The following is a 26,926-nucleotide window of genomic DNA, read 5'->3' as shown; positions in this document are numbered from 1 at the left end:
AGATAGTCTCACTCAGCACGTTTTAATAATTCTAAAACTTAATTTGGTAAATTGTATTATGAAAAGGTTTAAAATTTTATAAGGGAAAAATAAACACACATTAGGCCATTTAAACCTTACAGGCCATGTGGGATTATTTGAACCCCTTGATAAGTTGAAATTGTAAAATCTTAAACTCTTAGGCTATTTCTATTAAGACAGAATGTAGGTATTAGCTATGTTGGCTCAATTTTATTTCAGAAATAGTATGGAATTTTTATTATGTGTATTATCCAAATAAAGCATTTTTACACCTGACTTTTACAATAAGAAATACATTAAAAGTATTCCCTCAATATGTCAAAAACATATTTTTGCATTGCTTGAGTTCCTTGGCGTTTTAGTTAAAATAAATTATTAGTGAATTTAATTGCAATCCACCCTGAGTTGTAAAAGCTACAAAATACGATACATATTTCCAAGTTTCCTCGAGTCATGTTTTTTTTTTTTAATCTATGCTGTGAAATACAAAATTGTACAAATAACATGTCATTCAAACTTAATAGAAGTGTATTCTTCAAAAATAAAACAAATAAAATAAAATAAATATTCGAAAGATCTTTGGTCGTTATATCACTTAAGCCAAATAAATTAAATAAATGCTAAAATTATAGAATATTAAATAGAGAACAATTTAGTTATGTCTTTAGAAATAAAATATTAGGTTTTTACTTTAGGAAATCCTGTGGTTATAAAACCTAAATTTGTCAAGATAATCATTATAAAAAAAATGACTAAAATTCTGAAAAATGTGTCATGATTATACTTTCTGTGCTTTTTTACTTAGAATTACTGAAGAAAGTAGTTAGGAGTAAGTAGAATAAAAATGTAGAAAGAAAATGTATAAATAAAATGTATTAATATTAGAGTTTAAGGACAATGTCAATAAAATAGTCTTAATATGTTAATCTAAAAATAGGGTTGTAAACAAAAACAAGTTGAAATAAGAAATATTCTTCTTTACACAGTAATAAATAGTATAGTTTCAGTAATGAGTTTAAGTCATTAAAATAACTTAGCCATTTTAAAATAAATCACAAATGAATAACATTGTCTTCTAATTTTAAATGGAATAACAAAGTACAAATTGAATTTTATAATGTAATATATTTAATTAGGCATCAATTTACATACAGTGTTTGTAATAATACAATTTAATTAATCCATTCCATTTACCAGTTAAAGTTGATTTAATAAAAACTTTTAATGCTACTTTTACTCAAATAAAAAATATAATTTAATTTTTTACGCTAGGCAAACAAATTCAGATAAATACCTGTGAGTACAAGTATAATGCTATAACAGTTTTAATATAATTCATTTTTAAAGGCAATTAAAAATGCATATTATTTTGATGTTATATGAAAATCCTACAGGTTTCCTAAAGAAGTATGTATTCACACTCTTTATTACACCCTAAGTTGTGAAAAAGTAATGTTTAATTTCAAGTTCTAGAACTATTAGAACAAATATTGTTTTCTATAAAGAACTAAACCAGAACTGAACTAAAAAATCACTAATACATTTTTTTACTATTATTGCAATACTGTATTTATTTCTCACTCTTTGTAGCATGATGAGACCAATAACCCTTATTGTGTACAGTTACACAGGATCAATAATTACGCTATTATGTTACAAAAGTTTAAAACCACTAAAGATTTGCTTTAATAATGCACAGAAGTTAGGGATTTAAAATTTCAATAAAATTACTACAAACAACCTGTGGAATTTACACAACCTAATAATTTATCCAAACACTATCTGTTTTGGTTAACATTGATAAAACATTGTACATGCTGTAGACTTAATAGTAAGTTATAGCCGTAACGGTTACGGTTGCATACTGTACAGTTGACTAGTAGAGGTAGAGCGACCAGCACTCCAGTTAATGTTTCCCAGCAGGCTCTGTGACTACCAGCTGTTGACTCTCCTCACACGAGCGGGAATGTAGACGTCGTACATCTGACAGTGACCTCAGTGGCGCAGGCGTCAACAGTGAGAAACTTCTGTCTGGATTGTCACAAAAGACATTTCAGCCACTTTTAAAATTAATCTCCAAAACTATACCTGTGGATATATGTAAGTTTGTCCGAAAAGCATCCAACCTGCGTTTATATTTTCAGGCCAGAGCAGCCTCTGCGGAGTATGAGTATAACTGGTAGTTCCTCACGAACTACCTGAATGCCTTAGTTTTGGCTGAACACCTTGAGACAATTACAGCGTTTTGTCTGTTCGTTGCATTTGTGTACTGTTAAAAATTACAGAAAGAACTGATCAACGAATTTGCAACAAGTTTTGCTTCAATCTTAGCAGAGTTGTACAGAGATGATTGAAATGATACTGAAGGCCTTTGGGAATGAAAGTATGGGCACAATACAGATAAAAGAATGGTTAAGGTGGTTTAAAAAGGGCCACACATCTGTTGACAATGACCATCGTTGTCACTGTGAAATCACGTTGAACAACTTGAAAATAGTCAGTGATGATGAAAATGCCCTTACGAAGATTATTGCTGGTGATAAGTCATTGGTTTGCGGTTACGATCAAAACTTAATGTAAATTCGTTGATTAGTTCTTTCTGTCATTTTTAACCCTTTCCGGGTGAAACACGGGCACTGCCCGGTGTGCTATAGTTCTTCTAACGGACGAATCACAGGCACCGCACAGCTGGCTTACTACGTTTCATTTCACTGACGTATGAGATTAGTTCGGTGGGTTCTACTGGCTCTGCATTGTGCTGTTACCTCTCTGGAATAATTTTAACTATTTTAAACAATATTGTAGCCGTTTTTTCGCAGTACCTTTACTGGTTTGTTGACAAAACTTCCAGCTGAGCGAATTGTCTACCGATGTTAACAAACTAGTCGAGTCACTGTGAATCGAGATCTTTGTATTTTTATTGTTGTTTTCCTTGTAATAAAAGTTTGTTTTAGTTTTTAATCTATTTTACATATGAGGGTAAAATGCAATGTAATCAGTTTTAGGCCTCATTTGCATATGAAAATAAGTAACTTTTGTTACATTGGATTGATTTGCTAGGTTATATTGTTGAAACAATGCATGAATTATTTATTTAGAACCAGTATTTGATGGCTGCAAGTATGTGGATTACAAATTAGGACATTAGTGATATACTAGTAGCCAATTAAAAATCCAGTGATGAAGAGACCGATTTGCCTCCTCCACTTGATCTAGACCTGGATAGCCCTAACAATAGGGATCTGTATACATTATATTTTTGAGTTAGAAGAATATTACAAAACAAAAGAAATAAGTTAAGATGTACATATTCAATCAAATAAATATGATTTGATACACCAACAGCTTTAAACTATACATTAAACTTAGGATTTTGGTTTGAAAACAAAAACAAAATATTATTTATTTTAAGTATTAAATTATAAAGTAAAAATATAATGGTGTAATCAGAACCATTGTTTTATATCTTGTTTTACTCTACATTACCAAATCATTAACCCAAATCTGTTTTACCTAATCATTAAAATATCATGCATTACCCTATTTTTTCAAAGTAAAATGTGTTAGTTTAAAAAAATACAACTGTGTACTTTAACTGAATATTTAAATACAACCAGATAGAGAAATTACCACTTTTTAATGAGTTCCAAAAGGGTTAACAGTACACAAATGTGTAGAAAAAACATGTGAGACATAAGTACACGCTGTGCATGACCCAAGGTGTTCAGCTAGAAACTACAGCATTCAGGTAGTTCGTGAGGGACTACTTGTTACGCTCATACTCCACTCTGGCCCGAAGATAAAGACGCAGGCCTCGTATTTATTTTTATTTCCAATAAAATTTAAAAATTAACAAATAAAAAGATTGTAACTTTAATACATTATTGTCAACGCTAAACCTACTCTCCCTTTAATCTAGTCTACCATTATAATCATATGGTTTTGTTTCATCTGGAAACTTTGTTAGCTTTCAGCTATCTCAAGATATGTCTTCAATTGCTAAGGATATGAGAATTTACAGTACTGGCCAAGGTGAACAAGTAAACCAAAACAAATAGAGGATCAAAGGAACTGAACCAAAATGAAATGTTTTGGTATCTGTTCTGTAATTAGATGGTGCAGCGTCAAATTGTCCACAATGACAATTTATCTTACAGTGTAATGCTTAAATTTTGTAGTGTTTAATATGAATTTATTGCAACAGTGATAGGAGACAAAGAAATACATCAGTACATACAGTAATAAGTATAGGAAGATTATAGCTCTATCTTTTTAATTAGGTATTATGAAATATTTCCTAATTTGTATCTGTAGAGAGGGTGTTATGTCTTGTCTGTGCAATGATAAAAGGTTATTTACGGTCAGTATGTCATACATTAAAATCTCATATGGCTGTATTCAGGTTGTTTACAAATTAATTTATTCTGTTATTTTCTCATTGCCATGCTGGATACTCATAAGACCAATGTAAAAATATTTGATGACACTCAGCCAAATCCCATGAAGTGACATGCACCATCATCAAACTCAGTGTTACCTATATAGAAATGAAACTTCCTGCACAATCTCAAGTCTATGGGTCAGTTTGTTTTTGAGACATCATGCGGACAGACAGACAGACAGACTCACAGAACGTATATTTTCAGCCTCTTAAGTGATAGACCCGTTAAACCACATTACTTGTATGTTTTAGAGTTGTACCTTTGCTATCGCCACTGCTGGACCTTTGATGTGGCCTCAAATTGAGACTCAGTCGAGGGGAAACAGCACAACTGGAAGAACCTCTTCCGATCTCTTCTGAAATAAAGCAAGTCTCTACACCATCTAAAACAACTTCTCAAAATATATAAAATCAAGTATTACAAAGCTCTATCACTTTATAATCAACCATTGCAGAACAAACTTTAATAGTTGAACCATGAAAGATTTCTTTAGCAATACTTACCATGCAAGATCTCACTTGACTTATCGTGCCTAGGAGAAACTGAAATCCTCGAAGGACTCCTCCTGTGTGGACTCTCCTGCAATACAAAACATTGCTCTACGATAAAAATACGATAAAATTTATAAGCACATCAACTCATATGTCATGAGACAACCTGTGTGATTATTATGTAAAAAATAGGCTTAAAATCGGTCTAGCTTTGATCCCTGTGGAACTCCTTGGTGCACTTAAATTCTACTTAAAAGAGTGCTCTGGACACACTGACTCCTGTTGTTAAATTAAGATTAGAGCCACTGAAGTTACACCTCTCACACACCACAGAATTCCAGTCTGTGCTACATTGTATATCATTATTTACATAGTCAAAGGATTTGAGAGGTCCAAAAAGATGTTGAATGTCTGCTTAAGCGTTTCAAGTCTCTACAATCAATCCACAAGATGCATAATCGCATTAACAGCTAATCTTTCAGGTCTGAAACCAAACTGTTCATAATTCAGATTTATTTACAATAAAAAATAGCCAACACAACAAAAGAACAAGCTGTTCACATAACAAATGCTGTGTAAATATAACTCAACTGAAAGTAGATTCTGTACAACAATTTGTATTGTTATACAGTCGACTCTCGATAATTCGAAATTGGCGGGACATGTAAAAAAATTCGAATTAGTGAGAGTTTTGAATTACCGAGAGTTTTGATTTATTGAGAGGAAAAGAAAACTATTCGAATTACCAAGAGTTTTTTTTATTAAACACACAATGTCATACGGCAAACTAACAAAACTTAAAGAACATTAATTTCTAATGATTAATTGAAAAAATCTGTTATCTTTGATTGCTTTTTCTTGTTGATTCGTGCCTCATCGACGACCTTGTTTAACACAAAATAGTGCGTCGAACACTTCCGGCCCAACTTCTGTCTGCAAAGAAAAGAAAAGAAAACAACTGTCACAGCGTATTTTGTAACAAATGCCGAAAATTACGTAATTTGTTGGTTGTATTATACTTATGACATACAGTATTTACATTGAAGTTTTAAAACTAAACAAACAGCTGATTTTACAGCCCTAAGACCCTAAGGTTAAAAAAAGTCTACGCTACTTTCGGACATCAAATTCAGTAAAAAAATGATGGATAAATTGCAGTGTGGAGAATATGGCATTTTTTAAATCAGTTTAACAAATTGATAGGCTAACTACAGTAGTTTATTGCGATGCTTTTACCTGGAGAGAAAAATGGTGCAGCTTTTCTAAGGATTGTGCTGGCTTCCTTCAGTGTGACAGGCGGGAACTCCTGGTCTTCCTCATCGTTATCAAACATCAGGTTGTTCTTCATCTTTAGCGGCCAAGATGTCAGCATCAGTAAGGGTTCCCCATACTGCAACTTCGTCATCAAATTGCACAAAGTCTTCAAATGGAACATCTCCTATTACAGGGTGAGATTCCCAAGGTGTTGGCTGCACAACTTGAAGTTATTTATCGGGGCTGTGTTAACACAGAATCCAGACTTACGAAAACAGTTAAATATTGTCGTTTGACTCACACTTTTCCACGCTTTTTCAACAATCAACATGGCTGTGAGAATAGAGATGTTTGGGAGTTTCATTACGGTCAATTCCATCCAGTACAATCTTGACGATTTCATGTCTGTAAAATGCTTTGAGGTTTTGAATTATGCCTTGGGTCTAGAGGCTGCACGCGCTGGACAACTCTGCACGCCAATCAGAACACACACACTGGTCGCTAACGCTAGCGCTTTCCCCACAAAACCTTTTTTAAAAATATACCATTACGTTTTTTGAAATTAGTCAACCAGCCTTCGCTTGCTGCAAAGCTGGGGATGCCAAGCTCTTTAGCATATGCCTTTGCCTTTTCTTTTAAAAGCGAACCTCCAACAGGAACATTTTTATCTCTACACTGTCTAAGCCATGTGACTAAACACTCTTCTAATCTAGGATATTCACCTTTTGTCGTTCTTTTTCTTCCTGCTACGGAACTCACTTCAACTATTCTTTGTTTATTTTTTAGAATGGTAGACAAGGTACTCGCAGGGATTTGAAATGTTTTTGCAACTTCCGACTTCGCTTTACCACTTTCTACCGCCGCGATCACTTCTTTCTTTTCCGAAAGAGAAATACATTTATATTTTTGGCTTAGTAGCCATCACGACAAAAAACACTTCTTACACACAACAAACACGACTTCCACACAACACGGCGCAAACATAACCAACACTGCAAAGAGTATGCTCTGGGACACAGGATGCAAAGTTTCTTGTTATGACCAGGAATAGGTTGAAATGCGTGTTTCCACCGGCCGACTCTCAATTCGAATTACAAAGAGTTCTGTCGAGTGAACTTCGAAATTACTGCGTGTACTGTATCGGCCTAACCTCAATTCGTTTACGTTCATTTCGAATTATAGAGAGTTCTGCCGACAAGACTTCGAATTACTGCGTGTTCAAAATTAGTCTGTCCTCTGCGGTAAGTTCGAAATACCGAGTGTATCAAAATGCATTGAAAAATTTCGAAGTAGCGAGAGTTTTTCAAGGGACCGGCCTTTTCGTTCGAATTACCAAGAGTTTTGAATTATCGAATGTTTGAATTATCGAGAGTCGGCTGTATCTACAAAGTACAGAAAATATGTCTCACAGTTATTCAAGTGGTGTTCAGTAAAGTTTCAGCAAGAAACATTATAACACTGTGATAGGCAAAATTATAAGAAGACCTTAACGGACCTCTTGTGCAATACTTAGCGCTTAAAGAGTTAACAAGAACTTATTCTGAGCACAATATGTTGTATCTCTTGCATTACAAGGATTACCCTCTGACAATCTTCAATTAACAGTCAGATCAATCATTGAATTCTGTTACTAGCCAAGATGATGTTTTCAACTATCCAACTGAATTCTTAGTATCTCTGGCAATACACGGATTGCCCTCTGACAACCTTCAATTAATAGTCAGATCAGTAATCATATCTTGAGAAATATCATCCAACCATGTTTTTGTAATGGCAGTCAGCTTAAAGGAAAGAAACTGGTGTAAGTCATTAAATCAACCATTATCAGATGAAAGTATAAAGGAAAAAATATTTCAATACGACAAATTCCAATAATTCCAACCATTATTTCATTTCACTTAAAATGCTTACAGTTTCCCAAGTGTCTAGAATTTATAAGGTTTATGAAAAAAATCGTAAGTGCAGTCATTGAACTTCAAAATTACCTGTTCCTATATTGAGAAACTATAAAAAAATGTTATTTATCATAAAGCGTTGCAATGGAAGAAATAGTTGTGCCACACCAAACATCTTACACAGGGTAGCGCAAAGAGAATGCATGGATTTAAGTAGTGTAGTATCAGTGACGCCAAGTGACACCATTTTGTAGATTAGATCGTCCAGTTTTAATAGCAATGGCACAGTGGACTTTGCAACATCGTATGTTTGCTGGTGAACAGTATTTAAAATTATATGAATCTGTCACCAATGTTCAACAAAGCATTCTTAGAGAGTTTAATATCGAGCGTAATGGTACGATGCCTGAACGCAATACTTCATTGGGTAAGCTTTTTCCTGCAACAGAATCAGTTGCAAAGAATAAATCGACTGGTCGTCCTTGTACGGCGTGAACATCACAACACTTTGATGGCATGCTCCGACCTTTGGATATCACATCAATCGCTACAGCGCATCCTGTCATGTGAGTTGAAATTCCATCCTTACAAGATTATGATTGTTCAGAAGCTTCACTAACCCAATTTTGATCAACAAAAAAGTTTTTGTGTGAGAATGCTTGATGCCATTGCAAATTACAATGTGGTTTTAACGATGAGTAATTCAAAAGCTCACTTCATTTGAATATATCCGTAAACAAGCAGAACTGACGCTATTGGGCAGCTAGCAACCCACAAGAAATGCATAAAAAACCACTGGAGTCTCTAACTTACGGTGTGGTGTGTGGTCTCAAAAATTGGCACCGGTGGACCTTTTTTTTGAATACAGTGGTATTGGCAAACAGTTAATTCTCAACATTATGAGGAAATGCTAAGCACATTATTGCTTTTGTATTCTCTTATTCTCAGTGGTACAATTATTCTTTTAACAGGATGGAGCTACAGCCCACACGAGTAATGCATCTATGAGTAATGTTTCCTCATCACATGATTTCATGTTTTGGCGATCTCCATTTGCTTGCACATTCACCAAATTTATCACCATGCAACTTCATTGTATGGGATAACTTGAAATTCAAAGATTATTGTCGAAAATGTCGTTTACTCAAAGCTTTGAAGGTTGCAATACACGAAGAAATTGCTACTGTATCACAGAACATATTGACAACAGCTATGGAGAACTGAAGGATGCCATCTTTCCGATGTTATTTTTTTAAATAATTAAGTGCTTTGGAATTCTTAATGCCCAATTCTTAAAATGTATTGTTTGCTGATTGTTTTGGTGTGATTAAAATAAAGTTACTTATAGCATTTTTAAATACATGTGTTCTTTTTGCACCACCCTGTATTAACCCTGGATTCTTCTTCTTCTACGGGGCGGCCTATTTCCATGCACTTAAGCCTCAAGGGCCTTTTGCACATACCATGAGGCCTACCAGTCTATGAAATCAGCAGTTCCACAAACCGTCGAAAACAACCGCGCCGTCTTTGTGACAACCTACAACAGCAGTTTGTGTAAACCGCGGTAATGGTTTTTTTTTCACAATTCTGTCAGTACCAAATTAGTTGACCTTGATCCAGGTGTATGAGTTGGAAGGTATAAGTGCTACCACTATTGTTTCAGTGCCTTCAGTGGTGGAGTAGACACTCTGACGAACCCTTGCTTTATTAATAGTTAAAAGCAACAAAACAACTGACAACTGTTTCCCTCTACCTAGTCCCTCGCCTTTACTTCTTTAGTTGCAGAAGTTACTCTCCACTTTTGTGATGACCTGATTAGTTGTCCAGTACTTGGAGATGTATGCAGGTCCATTGGTGTGTGATAAAAACGTTTAGACTGAATTTTAATTACAGAGTTTGACACACATCTCTTCTATTTTAACTCTACACTCAACGGAAACAGTGAACATCGTAGGAGAGCTAAACAACTGAGTGTGTAAATCAATCACCTGAGCTGAGTCTTGATCCCCATCTGTGGGAAACCGGAACATTTTGAAGTTGGGTGAGCGAGGCCAGGAGGTGGGTGGGGGGGACCGGATCATGTGCTGGTGGACCTCCGGCAGAGAGAATGGATCAGTCCCAAAGTCTCCGGAGAACTCCTGACATATCAATATAACTTAAAGAAATTATTCAGACAATCATATATTTATTGCATTCAAGAAATAAACATGAACCTGATTTATTTCTCAAAGTAATCATGCAAAATAATTTTAATTGTACACATGTTAAACAGACAGGTTTCTGATGTTATTAAAACTATTTCTACACTCCATCCCCACAAAGAAGAGAAAATGTTATCTTCAAAGGATTAATAACAAATTGCATCATCATTTTCAGCATAGAGAAAATACAATTTCATGATATGATCAAAAAATGAAATAGAATAGCATTTTTTAAATGTGTGCAAATGTAGAGAAATATTTAATGAATGTGTAAGAGCTGCTAAACAATTTAACACTGGCAATACTAAGAAAACAAATGATATATTTAGAGATAAATTGTAGTGAAGATATTGATAAGCGAAGGTGTATAAACAAACTAGGAAAAATTGGCCACAACAATATGTAGTCATTAATAAGAGTCCATTTTATATAGTCATTTTAGTGAAATAAGTGATAGATTTAATAATATCTACAGGTACAAAGAAGGTTTTTGGGTCTTTCTCTTATCTTCCATAGCTACGACCTTGGATAATATACTTTATTTAGTTTTGATCTCACAACTGAAGAGAAGTAGTTGAACTAATTGGTTATTTGAAATTTTAAATGTCAATGGATTAGAACAAAGTGCAAAATTTCTTCCAAATATATATTCACATCGAAACTCTAGTTCATTTAATCTACACAAAGAGGCATTTTTACATATCCAATATAATTTCAAAAAGTTACAATAGTTCTGAAAATGAAACATCTACACTCAGTAGACAATCTAAGAGCCATTGCCCTTCTGTCCACACGTTCAAAGAATTTTTAGAAGGCTGTAATGAAAAGATTATTATAATGTGATTAATCTTGAAAGCAACCACATAGGGTAATATTTCCATATTTGCGTTTGAGAAAAAATAACACAAACTAATTTTAATATATGACCAAGAGTTTTGCCATTTATGGGTCAAAATCTATGGTCTGTCCCACGTTTTATCGTGCAATGTGAAAAGACTTTGATTCTATGGCATTGACAGAGTTGCTATGAATTAGAAATCTTTCTTCAGAAATTCTTCTTCTTCTTCTTCTTCTATGGGGCAGCCTATTGCCATGCACTTAAGCCTCAAGGGTCTTTTGCGCACCCCGGAAGCACACCATGAGGTCTACCAGTCTATAATTTCAGCAGTTCCACAAACCGCCAAAAACAACCTATCAGGTCCTCCTGGGGAAATTCACCACCCTTGTCCAAACTACCAAAGATGGCATATTGCTCCCTTGCTCGTTACTAAAGTTTGGGTAACAATATGCAAAATAATCATAATAAGTCATTCTGGAGTACCTTAAGGACCCATTCTACGACAACTTCCTTTCTTTGTCTAATGTAATGATTTACCATAGCTTACAACTACTGAAATGTTAACTTGGTTAGCTTGAGAAAAAGAATCAATAATTAAAGGTCTCAAACTCATCTCTTCTTACTGCAAAATGTTATCTGCTGCTGTACTGACCAAAGTTTAACAGTATAACAGTACATACTTATTTTGGTTACAATTGCACAAAGTTTCAAAGTAGACTACACATTAAAGTAAATTTTTAAAGTACAGTACCTGAGACATTAAGTTGATATCGTCAGACTCTGACTCTTCCAGGCTGTCTGCTAAACTTTCCCGGCTGGCAAGCACTTGCTGTCAACAAAATAACTCATGTATAAATGTCCACTCTTTTGTTGACACCAAAAAGAATAGACCCATAAAAAATCTCAGGCTACAAATTTTATATGTATTATTTTATTATTCCATTTTGTTTATTACGAACACACATCACATTTTATGTGCCAAGGAGCAAAACAAACAAATGATAAAACCATAAAAATTGTTTTAGCCATTGTGTTAGTCTCATTACTTTACACAAGTATCCTGTATACTAGAGTCTCTCCACTCCACCTTCTGAAAAAACTAAAGTAAAATACTCAATTAAATGATAAAAATCCATCTGGAACCCATAATTCTTTTCTTTTTTCAAGTCAATGTTCAGTATTGAGAGGATAAAATAGATTTTGGAGCTATATAAAGAAAAAAATCTGTTTTTACTGACCCAAATTCTTAGGAGGATGGCAGAGAAAATATCTTATATTGCAAAGCTAAGTTGTTTAAATTAAAACATTAAAATATTATTAACTTCTCCAGGATTTTCACATGTATAACAACATTTTATATCAAATTTGATTACATGTTATTGATGACATGAGTTATGCAATGTAGCTTACATAAGAAATGCTCAAACACATTTTGCAATTCAGTTACTATGTTAGTCTCATGCATAAAATCTCTTGAATTACCAGAGACAGGCTGAAAGCTTAAAAAATTAATAACAAGCCAAGAGCACAAATCCAGTCAAGTAATAAAAAATAACTATTTATTAGCAAATTCCAAACCAACTAGATTTACATATTTTTAGTAATACTATACCTCTTGTAATCAGATACTTTGTTGATTAATTTTCCTGATTAAATTAATTTAATAGTAACTTAAGATATTACAGCATCTAATATGCAAACTGTTATATATTTACAACCCTCTGGATGTATATTACCTTCATTAGTAAGCTGATAACAAGTAATAAGTAATGAATTGTTTATCAAATTACAAATTGTAATAAAAAACAAGTATCTTGTCATTAGCAAGGAGTACACCAGATTATGTTTCATGTAACAGGCTTCCATTCAAATTTCAAGCATATAACTCAATTTGGTCAGATCAGAAGACAGACAGAAGAATGCTGCCAACTCTCTGAGTGATAGCAAAATATGCAAAGTTTCAAGTTTATAGCTCAATTTGTTAACGATATATCCTGTAGAAAATTAGGCTTTACTAATGCTTAACTAAATCCCATGGAGAAATATGCACCATCGTCAAACTCGATGTCTCCAATACAGAAATAAACCTTCATGCAAAATTCAAGTGATTCATTAAATGGTTTTTGAGATATCACGCAGACAGACATACAGACAGAAGAGAAATTTTTGAGAATCCCCTAAATGACACACTTAATTTAATACATAAATACTAACTATAATCATCTAAATTGTTTATGTACACATTAAAAACAAACTACAATCATTTAAAACATTCACACATTTTGAACATTTCCTGAGCATTCAAAACATTAATTTACTGAGTAATAAACCTTACATAAGAGAACCCTTTTAATTTTACTTGTAATTCTTGAAACAATAAATCTTGAAAAAAATTGCAAAAAGCTTAACTACTGAATGTTGTTTGTTAATACTAAATTTTCAATTAGCTTTCACAGCATGACTGGATTTAAACACATGACTTTAGCGACTGAAGGGAATTTTTTTTTGTGAAAGCAAATGAAGGTGGTCTTATTTGTATACACATAAATATGATACTTTTATACGGAACAGGCACGTATGTAGATGTGATGCCTAGTATCTGACACACAAGTTATTGTTATTGGATGGTAAACAGTAACTGATGACCTAAAATTGTACAGTCATGGAACAATTCGTCAGAGGATGGGATGCCCGAGCAGTACGTGCTGCAACGAGAATACGAAGATTGTACATGCAGCAACTAAATAACATAACATGTAACGATTAAAAACCTCAGATAATAGATTACAAAGGGACATCCGATCTGAAGAAAAAACAGTTATAACCAAACACTCCTATCAAGATATGCCTAGGCAAAATTACTCAAGATGAAATACAACATATTCCAATACATCCATCAGTTGATTCATCGTTATGAAAGTATACTTTCAATCTTTCTGCAGAAAAATGTTATATAGAAGCTGTACAAGGAGCTGTCAGTTGGTTAATCTTTATGAGAGTACAGTATATTTACATTTTTCTTGAAAATAAATGCTGCACATGAGTTGTAAAATGATATATGTGCTCCACAAGTCATGCTATTACTGAAAAAGTTTTGATGATTAGGTAAAAATTAAATTTTATTTAAGACAGTTAAATTTAATTAATTTAACTTAACCTTAGTACCTGAAGATGAATTCCCAGAATTCGAAATGTACATAGTATGAAAATAAAAAATTTAAAAAGTGTTAAAAGGTTTATAATTATATAAATACAGTACTAAACGTCTATTAGTAAGGAAGTCTGTTTTTTAGATATCATAGTAGTTCCAGAATCTAAATCTCTACCAGACAACAATCACATTATCCAATTCCTGTCCATCCCACAAAAACTGACTTTGCATATTTAATTTTTTTTTTTGTAACACCTATGCTTACAGCTGTACAACACTTCAAAATATCTTTATTGAATACATCAGAACAAAAACCAAATATAAAATGGAATGAAAACGTGAGTCACCTTGAGGAAGGGATTGTCGTGGCGGGAGATGCGTAAGGCCTCCATGTCGGTGTCTATGTCCCTGAGCCGTGCAGGAGTGGAGGGGTGGGGGGAGGGGGTGCAGGGCACCACCGTCACATCACGCACCGACAGTGTCGACGGTACGCGCGTCACTCCCACACCTGCGTTAGTGCGCCACAATCACCGTGTTAGCTAAGCCCATGCACTACAGTATCCAAGGCACAAGTGCATTTAGCAGCCCCCATGCATTGTTATTTTCATTAATGTTATTCTTTCTTGTTAACATGTTAAAATTGACATGCACAAACCAGTAGGAATAAATTGGCAGTAAATCATTGCATCCATTACTTTCTTAATATTTTTCTTCTACAGTACCTAATTTTATTTGTCATAAGAATTACACATATCCAATATTCCATAACACACACTCCTAACCATATCTTTTGAAAATGGTGTTTTTAATACATTAAAATTTTCAAATATTAATTAGAAATTTGTAAAAGCATTATTTTTATTGGATTTTTTCAACTGCCCAGCTCAAAAATGGGGAAAAGAGCAATTCAAATAGCCGAATTTGTTCAGAGAGAATGTACAGAATTATCATAACAACTAGTACAATGATTGGAGGCTAATGCTATCAGTTCACTTTTGTACAGAATGCACTCTGAACATACATCAACATAATACAATTTTAAAAAACTTCAAGATAGTGCTGCTGAGGCAAAAAAAAAACATTTTTACAGACAAATTTTAATCTAACTAACAAATTATAACTTTGTAATAATTACACATTGTAACTAAAATATAAGAATTAAGATCACATTATTCTTTTCAAATCTACAAGTCACAGTGTAATATGTAAAACTTAAGTACAGTACATGAAAAACACAATTTACTAATCAAAAATCGTACACAATTGAAAAACAAAGTTTAACGCAAAAGGAACAAGATCCTAAACTAATTTCTATACAAAATTCGATCAATAAGGTTCTGATCTAGCTATTGCACTATATTGATATTACACCAACACATTATCACTCTCCTATCTTAATCTGAAAACTCATTAGTGATAATAACCCACTACAGTAAAACAATCATACCTGAATCGTTGTCGCCTTGGTCCATTTTGGAGAAAAATGTATTCTCAATCTTTACACAGCTTTTTTCAATAAGAGTTTTCTTGCGTTTAAACAGTTTGCAAATGAAATTCGATTTCTTTTTTTCTTTATACCCATGACTTTCAAAATGATTGGCCGATATTTGGAGCATGACTGGAAAAGACAAACAATTACTAAATTCAAAAATAATGATTAAAAATGTTTAAATGGCCTAACAAACTTATTCTACGTAATCTGTTTACTTATGACCTTAAAACATAAAAAAACCTCGATCATTACCATTAATCCACCTTGAGACCCATTATAAGTAATGGCATATTAGGTTAATATAACATAGACTCTCAGACTTAAAATTAAAAGTTCCGGAATAGTAGTGAATTGGACAAAGCTTTCATAAAACTTTACTCAACTTAAATATAACTTGACATAGTTATGTTATGGACAGATTTACCAGCTTAAGCACATTTACATAGAGTACATAGTTTTTTACGGCTTATAAAAATAATTACAAAAAAGTAATTTTAAACAGTTCATCAGCTTTACACAGCCTATGTGCTGCGGAATCATCTGAGAAAAATGTTTTGTGTCATCCATGAGTATGTAACAGATCCTCATTTTGAACTGAGTACAAACCAGGGCTTTAGATAATTCAAGGTGTAGGTCCTCTTGAGCATCCTCTTACCACTTTTAAGACAAACTGTCTTGAAAGACAAAAACTTTAAAAACTTTGAAATTGGGTGAAACTAATAGGCTAGTTAGCTTTGACGTTAAAGGTCTATTCCTATTGAACAATGCGCTAATTTCTGAAACAATAAAACTCATTGAATGTCGGTTAAAATAAGAACAACAATAAACAAGGAAACCGAATAACCGGTTCCCATAATCTTGGAATGATAGAGTTATACACTCAATTATTTTGAATGAGAGGTTAAAATATATCATCAATATGGAGATGTTGAAAGAAAATCTGGCCAACAGGAGCGGCCAGCCGACAATTCCAAACCACTCTTAGCCATGATATATATTCTTATAGAGGATATATTTATATAACTACACAAATTACAGGATAAACAAAAATTAGCACACGTCTGTTTACCCCTGAGATGCGGAAGTCCACACATAGACACAAAGGGCACAAGGATATAGACAAACATAGATAGATATAGAAAATAGGACCTGCAAGCTGAATATTATTAACAAAAATACGATAATTTGGTTAGTCAAATAAATCACTGACATTTTATGCAATACTTATGTATATTATCTGTTAAGCAAAAGCTGTAGATAGGCTATGCATTATTAGCCCACATTTTACTTTTATAAACTATTGATTATTGTTTTTTTTTCATATGTCTTTAAGTAGGTAGTAACATTTATTACATGTGAAATAAACTTCTGTAATATTTGTTGAAGCTGTACTATTTGTTTCTTAAGTAGAAACCTTATGCCCTGTCTGTAACACGCATTCCTATTTAAACAATTTCTTCTGATTGAGTAAAAATATGCTTTAGCTGAAACAAAACACAAAACTGGTAAGTAAGAAAGCTGTAAATATACTAGTACATTTTCAAATTTTCCCCTTATAATTCTCAGGAAAACATGCACATTAAAAAATATATCAATGTAACAAACATATTCTGGGTCTGAAATTCATTTCCAGAGGGTTGCTTTTTCGTCACATCTGTAACGTCCTTTAAAACCTATACAGCAACTTGAGAAATATATTTATTCCCCTCAAATTAATACACTAAATTGAATAAGATTTAAATGATAGTTGTGAGTTAATTTTATGAACATGTTTGAAGAACATACATTTTTGTACTAGTTTTATATGTCCAATTGTCCTGTCTTTTTAACAATGGAATGGCTGTTTAATAATTCTTCTTACTTTTAAGTAGCCAATTTTAAAGGAAAATGTATTTGTTTAGAAAAAAGTGAGAATGCAATCTCACTCTCTACTCCCTTCTATACCATTGGTTTGGGGAACCTCTCCACAATCACAGGATTCATTGTCTGTTTCATCTTATAAACAAAGTTAAAAAAGATATACAAAGAATCTGATGTGAAACTACGACCATTATGTCTGAATCCAACCTGTTCAAAATAAATATTATAATTGAGAATAAGGGAAAATATACCTAAAGATAAGTCTCCCACAGAAACTATAACAAAAGATATTGGTGTAGGCCTAGCTATTAATCCTTTCATGTGTACATAAACAAATTATTTACAAATAAATACCATTAATAAGGTTTACGTATTTTCTTTACAGTATAATTTCAATATATTATTTTTTAAATAATATAATTATTAAAAAACCAAAGAAGTATACTTATGTATTTAGAATAAATTATGAGTAAGTACAATAGGACACAAAATGTAATAGGAATTTTTCTGTTAGTGCCAGTGCTCGTTCTCTATAATTATACTCAACAGTATCCAGCTGTTCCTTACCTATGAAATCAGTGGGCAGAATCATGTTAAAAAACTGTCAGCTGATGACCTTTAATCATCAAGAAGTTTTTCCCACGTAAATCATTGTCAATAGAAACTGGCACGAAATATCCCCATGTTTAGAAGATGCATTCAGTTACTATTCAAGGTAGACTAAATATCACTTTGTGTGGTTCCCACATTAAATATTACTATAATTATAACTAAAAATAACTAAGATAATTTTCATCTAAAAATAAAACAAATACGTGCTTACTGTTTTGGTTATTTCTGGGTTTCAATATCCTTCCTCTTATGAACGCATAAAATAATGATGTTCCAAAAATGAAGGAAACAGGATTTTTCCGGACATTTGCCATTGTTCAGTGAAACAAAAAATCAGTAACACTACGTTTCGAGACCTGCAATCTGATCTCTTCTTCAGGTACATAACTAACCTAATACATAATTACAAACTAGGTTAAAATAAACAAATCATACCAAAGCGTTGTAGCACGCCTTTGTCAGGAATTACAACCGCCATGTTGTGTGTCAATTTCACTAACTCTAAAGCATGCACTTAATAAAAACTATACATAACACTAATCATTAAACCTGAACTACAGAGTACAGGTCACTATACGTCTGTATTCGTCTACCAACCACCTACGACTGACCAGAGGCCAACAGCAAAGGAATCCTAATACAGTAATGTCACAAGACCTGTCCAACTGCTCACTTCATTCAAGGGGAATAAGTGTGCACAAGGCCTCATAATTTTTAATATTTTATAGTATTTCTATTGTAACTACTAAAACGTCCAAGGACACAACACCTATCAGGCATAATTAAAACATAAACAAGGTTAACTATACAATTTGCTGTAGGAGACAAATAATAACAGAGTGTGACATAGCGACTGGTGGTGGGGGCAGCACTCGAGTCTGTATTATTGTCTGGCCTTGATTAGGTCTACTAGTGCTGATGTAAGTCGGTTTTTATTGATGTACACATATTGAAAAAAGCGTTGACAGAAGAAAAACAGTTATAAATTAAATGTTTTATAACAGAAAAGTTGTATTCTCTAACAGAGTTTGAATTACTTCTATTCCCATGGAGTCCCAACATTTATTTTCTAGTTCATTGAACTAGGGTAGTTTGCTCCTCTTGCAACCCTATCTCACCAGCAAAGTTTTTGTTTTTGCTTTGGTTAGAAAAATAAAATCTGCACTTTGAACCTGGCCTAGCACAGCTCATGGCTAGGCTAGAGCCTAGAGAATTAAAAAAAGAACATAAAATGCGTATACAATTTTTTTACTCCGATATGCTACCACAAGGAAGAGATACAATACAATGGTTGACTAGATTGAAGATATAGAATTTCTCACCTGTTAACTACGATGTTATTTACTCTTGTGGGATCACTAATAAACATTATTCCATTAAAAACTCTCCACACTTCTGCAAACTAAATATTCAAAGTAATTAGAATACAGATTTTAAAATTACATAGCTCAATTGAAAATACTATTCCTAGTAACTCTAATTACTAATCTGATGACAAATTCCAACAGTGAATCACTAAATCACGGAACTTATCGTTATTCGTTTTACTAATTAGTCTACTACCACTACTCTAGCAGAAGCCAGAAATGAAAAAACATAACACCGTTGTTTTTGTTTATTTGTATCTTGTATATGACATTTGAGCAATCAAAGCCTTTTGAATATCATCCAGTATATACGTAAAACCTCAAAATACGCGTATCAAGTATTATAAGCTGTGTTCGATTGTTGAACTGTTTATTAAAATGAGCGATGTGAACATTTATTAAACTACCTTGAATACCTTGAACACATTCTTCTCCATCTCTGACCAGCGAAGCTGGACAGGATAGACTTCGCCAATAATAAATAAAACTAATATTTACAAAGTTAAACTAATTTTAGATGGCGGCGGGTAGGTATTTATGTGTCCCAGTTAACATCAAAATATTTTTAAAAAGAGTAGAGTGGGTTAGACTTCAGCTGAGACTTATTCAACCATAGCCTAAACACACATGGATCTAACGCCTTTACTCCATTTGGAAGGACACTGTATAGCCTTGCAGCAAGAACAGGGAAGCAGTCTTTCATTTTGCTTAGCTGATAGTACTGTAAACGAGTTTCAGCCTACCACGGGTGTTATGAGTATGGATCTCATTTCTCACAAAAAAGAGGTCCAGGTTGTTTCTAACATAGATCTACAATGGTTCGGTTGTCCTGCTGATGTAACAATGAGCAGGCCTTTTTCTGAAAAATCAAGACGTTGTCACTTCTTGGCGTGTGGCTCTAGAGCTGCAGGCCATATAAGATATAGGTGTGCAAAAGTGCATGATAAACTACGATTAAGTACTGTCTAGACAACATAGACTTCGCAGCAGGAATATTACCCGGGCTAATCTTAAGAAGATGTCGCTTATATGGCTATCCCAGGTACGTTTCTTGTACAGCGTAAACCTCAAAAGTTTAACTTTATCCCGAACTTGAGTTTACGCACAGTTCAGAACAATTTCCTGAGTTTTGCTTTGGTTGAGGCTCAGTTTATTCTATAGCAACCAGTCCTTAACGTTTTCAAAAGAGGCCAATGCTTGCAAATTTTGATATCTCTACCCTATTATATGGTTAAATCATCAGCAAAGAGCAGCACATTACATAAAAGCCCTAGGTCATTTATCATTACTAAGAAGAGAACAGGGCCCAAAGTCTAGCCCTGCGGGTTTCACAGGTAGGGGGTTTCGAGTCTGCTCCATTAACTAACATTACGCGCTTTTTATTATATACGTAAAAAAAGTTGCTAAGACGGCTTTTTATTCCATTTGTGTCGAGCTTTTTAATAAGAATTTTGAGGGGAACACAATCAAAAGCTTTACGAAAGTCAGTTAGTATTAAGGCTATTGAATCTCTTACCTCAAACGTGTCCAAAAATGTGGAAACTAATTGTGCCATGGCTTAAACCGTTGGTCTACAACCCCTGAATCCATGTTGGTCTTCAGAATAAAGGTTGTCGTGTTGCACTCTAAGAAGCTTATAAGCTGTGATTTCATGTGAGTCTCGAGTTTCTATACAAAGGCATGTATGATAGATATAGCCATTAATTCAGGATGCCCTTTTTAAAATTTGGTACTGTTCTCGAGCCCTTCAATACATCAGGGAATATCCCTTCGCTCAGACAGGCATTCATTAATTTGACTAGAGAATAGGCTACAGCATGTTTTCAATTTTCCGATTATCTTTACAATATCAGAAGGAGTAATGGGCCTTCAGTTTGTTATACTGACTGTGATATCCGGCACAGTGGTGAAGATCCGATTTAAGGGGCCCTGAAATTCATTTGCTTCAGCTACGATTTTGTCTACCTCGCCCAGCAGACACTGCTTGAAGTCATCAGGGCTAGACTAGCATTTCAAAGGAATCCGATGCTTGTATACGTGATTTATAAGCTGCCCCGCTGCTATGCATGGGTTATTGGAGGTAGCTAGTTTAGTCATATTAGCAGTCTTCTTGGCATTATCAAATTTAGCCTGTAAATTTGTTTTACAGGTGTAAAATCTGTTCATATCCTCAACGGTAATAGATGATTCTCACCTGTAATGAAGTGCAAGAACCAAAATTCTAACCTGAACGATTAGTTGTAAGTACTTTTAGAGGGAAAACGTCATCAAATATGCTAGTTACTATATTTAAAAGGTGTTAAAACATCTGTTAGGGTATTTATCAACTAAACCCATCCTAGTAGATTTTCAAATAACAAGACCTAAAAAGTAAAGCGAATACTTTTTTTATCAATTTGGTAGGACTAAAAAAATCAACATGCAAAGTAATATTTTGAAGATTCACCATTTCATATAGAATAATTATCACATCTTCATGGTTTGCAACAACAGGTTTGATTACTTGCACAGATTAGCCACATAAACAAAGATTTGTGGTAATGGTGTCGAGACCCCTTTAAAGCAGTCTTTGATTTCTCATAAAAGAAGTCCTCAAATAAATACAAAAATGTTTAATATTATGTAGAGGAAAGTAAGCAAGAGTGAGGTTAAATACGTGCAACGTAACATTTAAGTTAAACTTCTCTAAAGTAAGATATTTGGGCCATTTAAGGTGTTTGATCCACGTGGGTCGTCATATGTCCGTATCATACAAACAGTTTGTATTTTGTCGTGTCCGTCCCCGTACCGCACATCACTCAAGAGAAGAAATTTTCGTATTTTTAACCAGTTACCTAGTTAATAAACTGGCTTCTAGTTAGAGAAAGAAACAACCAATTAAACATTATTGTAACGTCTGTATAGTACCCTCTTTAATTGAACATGTTCTCCCCTGCACCATGAGAAAATGAACTCAGCAGTCTGTTATTTAGTTAGTGCCAGTGCTCTCATTCAGCTTAATAAAAAGAGGAGAGAGTGAATGAATGAGAGACGGTAGAAACGGAGAGGATAAATAAAAGAGATGAGCATGACGAGGAGTAAGATAAGGTTGTTTGTTTCCTCATGATGTTTTTTTATGATATTTTCTTATTCATTTTACTTTTTACTTGATTGATTTGATTTGATTGATTTTTTTTTTATTTCCCAAAAATATGTACAATATTATAATACAATCTGTACAGTTAATTTCTAGATTGTTACAATACCGAACAATTTTGAAATGTGAAGAAAGAATAAGAAATAATCATCATAGAATAAACAACATAAAATAAACATCATAAAAATAGCATCATGTATAAAAACATTGTCCTCGGGAAATGAGCCTGCATGGGCTATGATGCCTGTGCGCAGTCTCGAGTTGTTCACGCCTGAAGAAATAACGGACTGGATTAATAAAAAAAATAAATATAAATATAGTACAAAATAATACACCATTACACACCACACACATACATACACACACACATACATATATACATATACAGTATATATATGCATGCACATACACATGCGAATATGCAATGAATATATTAAAAGGAAAAACCCGCGTAATTTTGCTTTGTACCTGTTTTAAAGCATTAAATATTATTAATTCTAAAACATATACATATTAGCAACAATGGTAATTAAGCAGGGTCACCGCAGATTATAATAGGTTATTGATAATGAATGATGATGGGATAGGAGTGGTGGCTGTTTACATGTCAATCTGTCCGTCTGTAGTTCGTAGACAGCACTGCCTCGGCCTCCTCAATAGACAATGATAATAACCACTGGTTAACCTTCCTTTTAAAAATAATTGTAGAAATTTCACTGAAAAAACTAAAATTTGGAAACTGTTTACTCATATTTATAAAAAGCACGTGAGCAAGATAGTATGAGTTGGTGTTAGAATAAGATTTAGTTAATTGCAATGGTAGAATTCCTGTTGATCTAGAATAACGTGTGTTATGGGTGTGTTGAGTTCTTACAAATAAATCATCTAAATTTTTATACATGTGTATTAAAAGAGATTTTATAAAAAGTTGTCTTATTGTAAACATTTTAGTTTCTTGAAATAAAATGGATGTTGAAAACCTATGACATTTTTTAAAAGCTACTTTCAAAATTGTTTTCTGAACCGTAAAAAGAGGATCAAGATTTGATTTATAAGCTGCCCCCCAAGAAATTATCCCAAATGCAAAAAGAGATTGCACGTATGCATAATATACCATTTTCATTTCTTGAACAGTAAGAATATCCCTAAGGTTCTTAAAGGCAAAGATATACTTTCGGGTCTTTTGTTTGAGATATTCAATATGGTCTGACCATTTCAAACGGAAATCTAAAATAACGCCAAGATATTTATACGAGTTTATTTTTTCGATTGCTTCACAAATACATGTACTGTTACTGTGATTTCCACAATTATGTATGATCAGATTTCCTAAGACATAATCCGACTGAGGATTCAAAGAAATTGGCATAAATTTTGTTTTAGTTATATTTAGGGAAAGGACATTCTGATCAAACCACTTTTTCAATAACATTAAATCACTTAATGCTTCTCGTCTCACATCCGCCCATGTATTTCCTTTCAGAAAAATAAGTGTGTCGTCGGCAAATAATGTTATTTTTCCGTTTAAATTTAGCTTGGCAATATTATTTATATATAATAAGAACAGAATTGGCCCAAGTGTACTCCCTTGAACTACACCGTAGTCTACATTAATTGCATCGCTACTAACATTACAAATTGAGACATATTGTTTTCTATTGGTAAAATAACTTTGAAACCAGGTAAGGGCATTGCCCCTAACACCTAATTGTTCTAATTTATTCATTAACTTATTTCTATCAACAGAGTCAAAGGCTTTTTTGAGGTCTAAAAAGATTAGCATTGATTTTTTTGTTTTCTGAGATTGCACTATTTAATTCTTTATTTAAATCAAACAATGCATCCGAAATACTCCTGTCGTCCCTAAACCCATACTGACACTGAGAAAGTACATTATTTACCTGGAGAAAATGTACGAGCTGTTCCTTAACTACCTTCTCCAGTACCTTAGCAAAGACACTCAAGAGGGATATCGGACGGAAGTTGTTTTTGTCAGTAAAGCTGTTTGACTTGTGCAAAGGGTACACTTTAGCCAACTTAAAATTATTGTCAGGGAGTATTCCCTGGGTTATACTTAAATTGATCAAGTATAGCAGTGGTTTCATAAAAGTGCTTAAATTGTCCTTGAGGACCCGTGCAGAAACGCCATCATGACCCGGGGCAGAGCCTCCACGTAAATTTGTCACGTGCCGTATTATGTCCAGTTCTGTCACCGTACGTAACGTAAATGTCGCATCCAGTCTATAGTCGCTATCGCTCACCACTGGGTCCCCTACCGGGTTAATTGTATCGGCTAACGTTTTCCCAACAGACGCAAAATAATTATTGAAATCATTTGCTACTTGAGTAATTTTATCGTTAGTAATGTTTGAATTTGTCGGCAGAAACTTTCGTATTGGAAATGTATCCCTGGTTTGCACCCTACCCGCCAATTCGTTTACTATTCCCCAAAACATTTTAGGGTCTTTTCTGTTTTCAGTAATTTTAGAACGATAATATTCTCTCTTAGCGTGTTTTAATGATGTGCTTAGAGTTTGTCTATAGTTGTGGTAATAATGTTTTAATGACACATTAAAAGGTTGTTTTTTAATTATTTTACTTAACTTATCCCTCGCTCTTATTGAACAAATCAATCCCGCAGATATCCAAGGCTTAAGTTTCTTAGATCTAGTAGATATTTTATTACTTAACTTTGTGGCATTCTCGATTGATTTCTGTACTATATCGTTAGATAGTGTGGAACAAGTATTGGCCTCCAGGGACTCAAGTACGGGTTCCCAGTGGGCGCGTGTCAGTTTGTCAGCAAGTAACATTCGGTCTACGTACGTAGCTGTATCAGTCTGTGTCTTGTTAGTGGCCGTAGGTCCGGTTATTGTCAAAACAGTGCTGTAATGATCTGTGAGGCTTGTCTCGACCACAGCTGCTCTAACTCTACTCATATCTCTATATCGTACAAAAATGTGATCGAGACAAGACTGAGTGTTTTCAGTTACTCTAGTAGGTTTGTCTACACATTTCACAAGTCCCGTTCCAAGTAAACAATTCATGTATTTATCCGTCAGCACTTCGTTCTTAAGCAAGTCTATGTTTATGTCTCCTATCAATACACACATTTTGTTTCTAAACGTTCTCGAATAATAATTTTCTAACTCATCTATAAATAAGTGTAAATTGCTATCAAAAGTTCTGTAAAGTGCAAGTAAGTTGAACTGTTCTCCTAAATAAATAAAATCTAAACTAATTCCAACACCTCCCCCAACGTAATCTGCGTGGCAGTGGCAGTCAATCGCTTGTTTACATAAAGTATTGTCCCGTCATTCCGGTTCCGTTGCTTATCTGTAAAGTAAATGTCAAAGCCATCAATGCTCACCCCCTCCACCCCATCACTCAGCCAACACTCAGTCATAACTAATATATCCAGATTAAAGTTCAAATGGTTTAAATAAATCATCAGTTCATCTATGTTTTTTGAATAACTCCTAATATTACAGTGATATATTTTTAGTTTGTCGTGACCATTGTTGCTACTAAAAAGATTATTGAGAAGTGAAAAATCTGGGATTTGTATGCATGAGTTAATTTCAATTAGATCATTATCGCTGCCCTCTATCGGATCCATAGCCCACGACGCCCACCTGCCCAGTGAACAGTACTAAATTAATTTAATAGTCATGTTTATGTTTTAAGTTATACCACTATAATATGAAAAAGATCTAAGTTGGCATAGTACCAATACAAAAAAGTTCTAAAAAACATATACTCCAATTATTAAACACTATAATATGAGAATAAGAACTGAATCGATAAATTTTGTGCGCATAGTCTTCTGCTAAGCTTACTATTATTATACAATAACTATTTTAGTGTATGATAAAAATAATAAACCTTGAACTAAATTATTTAATCTTAATATTATGTCTAATCTGATATATACATATGTGTTTATGACAATTAATATAAACACAACTGTGTTCCGAACTAAAATCAAGTTTAGCTTAAGAGTATTCTACATCATTATACTTTAAAATTGAAAGAAAACAAATTACAATATGCATTCCTAACTTTATTTATGAAACAAGCATAACAGAATCCTATATTTTACTTGCATAGTCATACGCTAAACTATACCATTCTTATTTTTAATGTATGATTAAAATTATGTACTT

General features: G+C 33.6%; 1 protein-coding gene across 4 annotated transcripts; it reads right to left on the bottom strand.

Moving 5' to 3' along the window:
• Nucleotides 1-461: 461 nt before the first annotated feature.
• LOC124353018 lies at nucleotides 462-19,838 on the bottom strand. Of its 4 annotated transcripts, none has more exons than XM_046802806.1 (8): nucleotides 19,580-19,838; nucleotides 15,741-15,911; nucleotides 14,641-14,801; nucleotides 11,894-11,971; nucleotides 10,092-10,241; nucleotides 4,967-5,042; nucleotides 4,723-4,854; nucleotides 462-2,052 (listed from the first exon to the last, which is right to left on the bottom strand). In XM_046802806.1, the coding sequence occupies exons 2-8, from the start codon at nucleotides 15,907-15,909 to the stop codon at nucleotides 1,928-1,930; spliced, it is 891 nt and encodes a 296-aa protein (XP_046658762.1). In that variant the 5' UTR covers nucleotides 15,910-15,911; nucleotides 19,580-19,838; the 3' UTR covers nucleotides 462-1,927. The 4 variants fall into 4 exon arrangements, with proteins under 4 accessions (XP_046658762.1, XP_046658763.1, XP_046658764.1 ...); XM_046802807.1 differs by having other exon boundaries at nucleotides 4,723-4,845; XM_046802808.1 differs by having other exon boundaries at nucleotides 4,723-4,818.
• Nucleotides 19,839-26,926: the final 7,088 nt, after the last annotated feature.

This window comes from Homalodisca vitripennis, chromosome 1 (genome assembly GCF_021130785.1).
Source record: "Homalodisca vitripennis isolate AUS2020 chromosome 1, UT_GWSS_2.1, whole genome shotgun sequence".
NCBI lineage: Eukaryota > Metazoa > Arthropoda > Insecta > Hemiptera > Cicadellidae > Homalodisca > Homalodisca vitripennis.
Note: the sequence above shows the minus strand (reverse complement) of the source record. Positions and strands in the feature narration are given on the sequence as shown.

What these genes read in the sequence shown, in the direction of transcription:
- LOC124353018 (XM_046802806.1), bottom strand. Translation starts at nt 15,909, where the DNA reads ATGCTCCAAATATCGGCCAATCATTTTGAAAGTCATGGGTATAAAGAA. An exon ending in CCAAGGCGACAACGATTCAG is followed by an intron (nt 14,802 to 15,740) that starts GTATGATTGTTT and finishes GCACTAACGCAG; the next exon opens with GTGTGGGAGTGACGCGCGTA. An exon ending in GGGATCAAGACTCAGCTCAG is followed by an intron (nt 5,043 to 10,091) that starts GTGATTGATTTA and finishes TTTGTATTGCAG; the next exon opens with GAGAGTCCACACAGGAGGAG.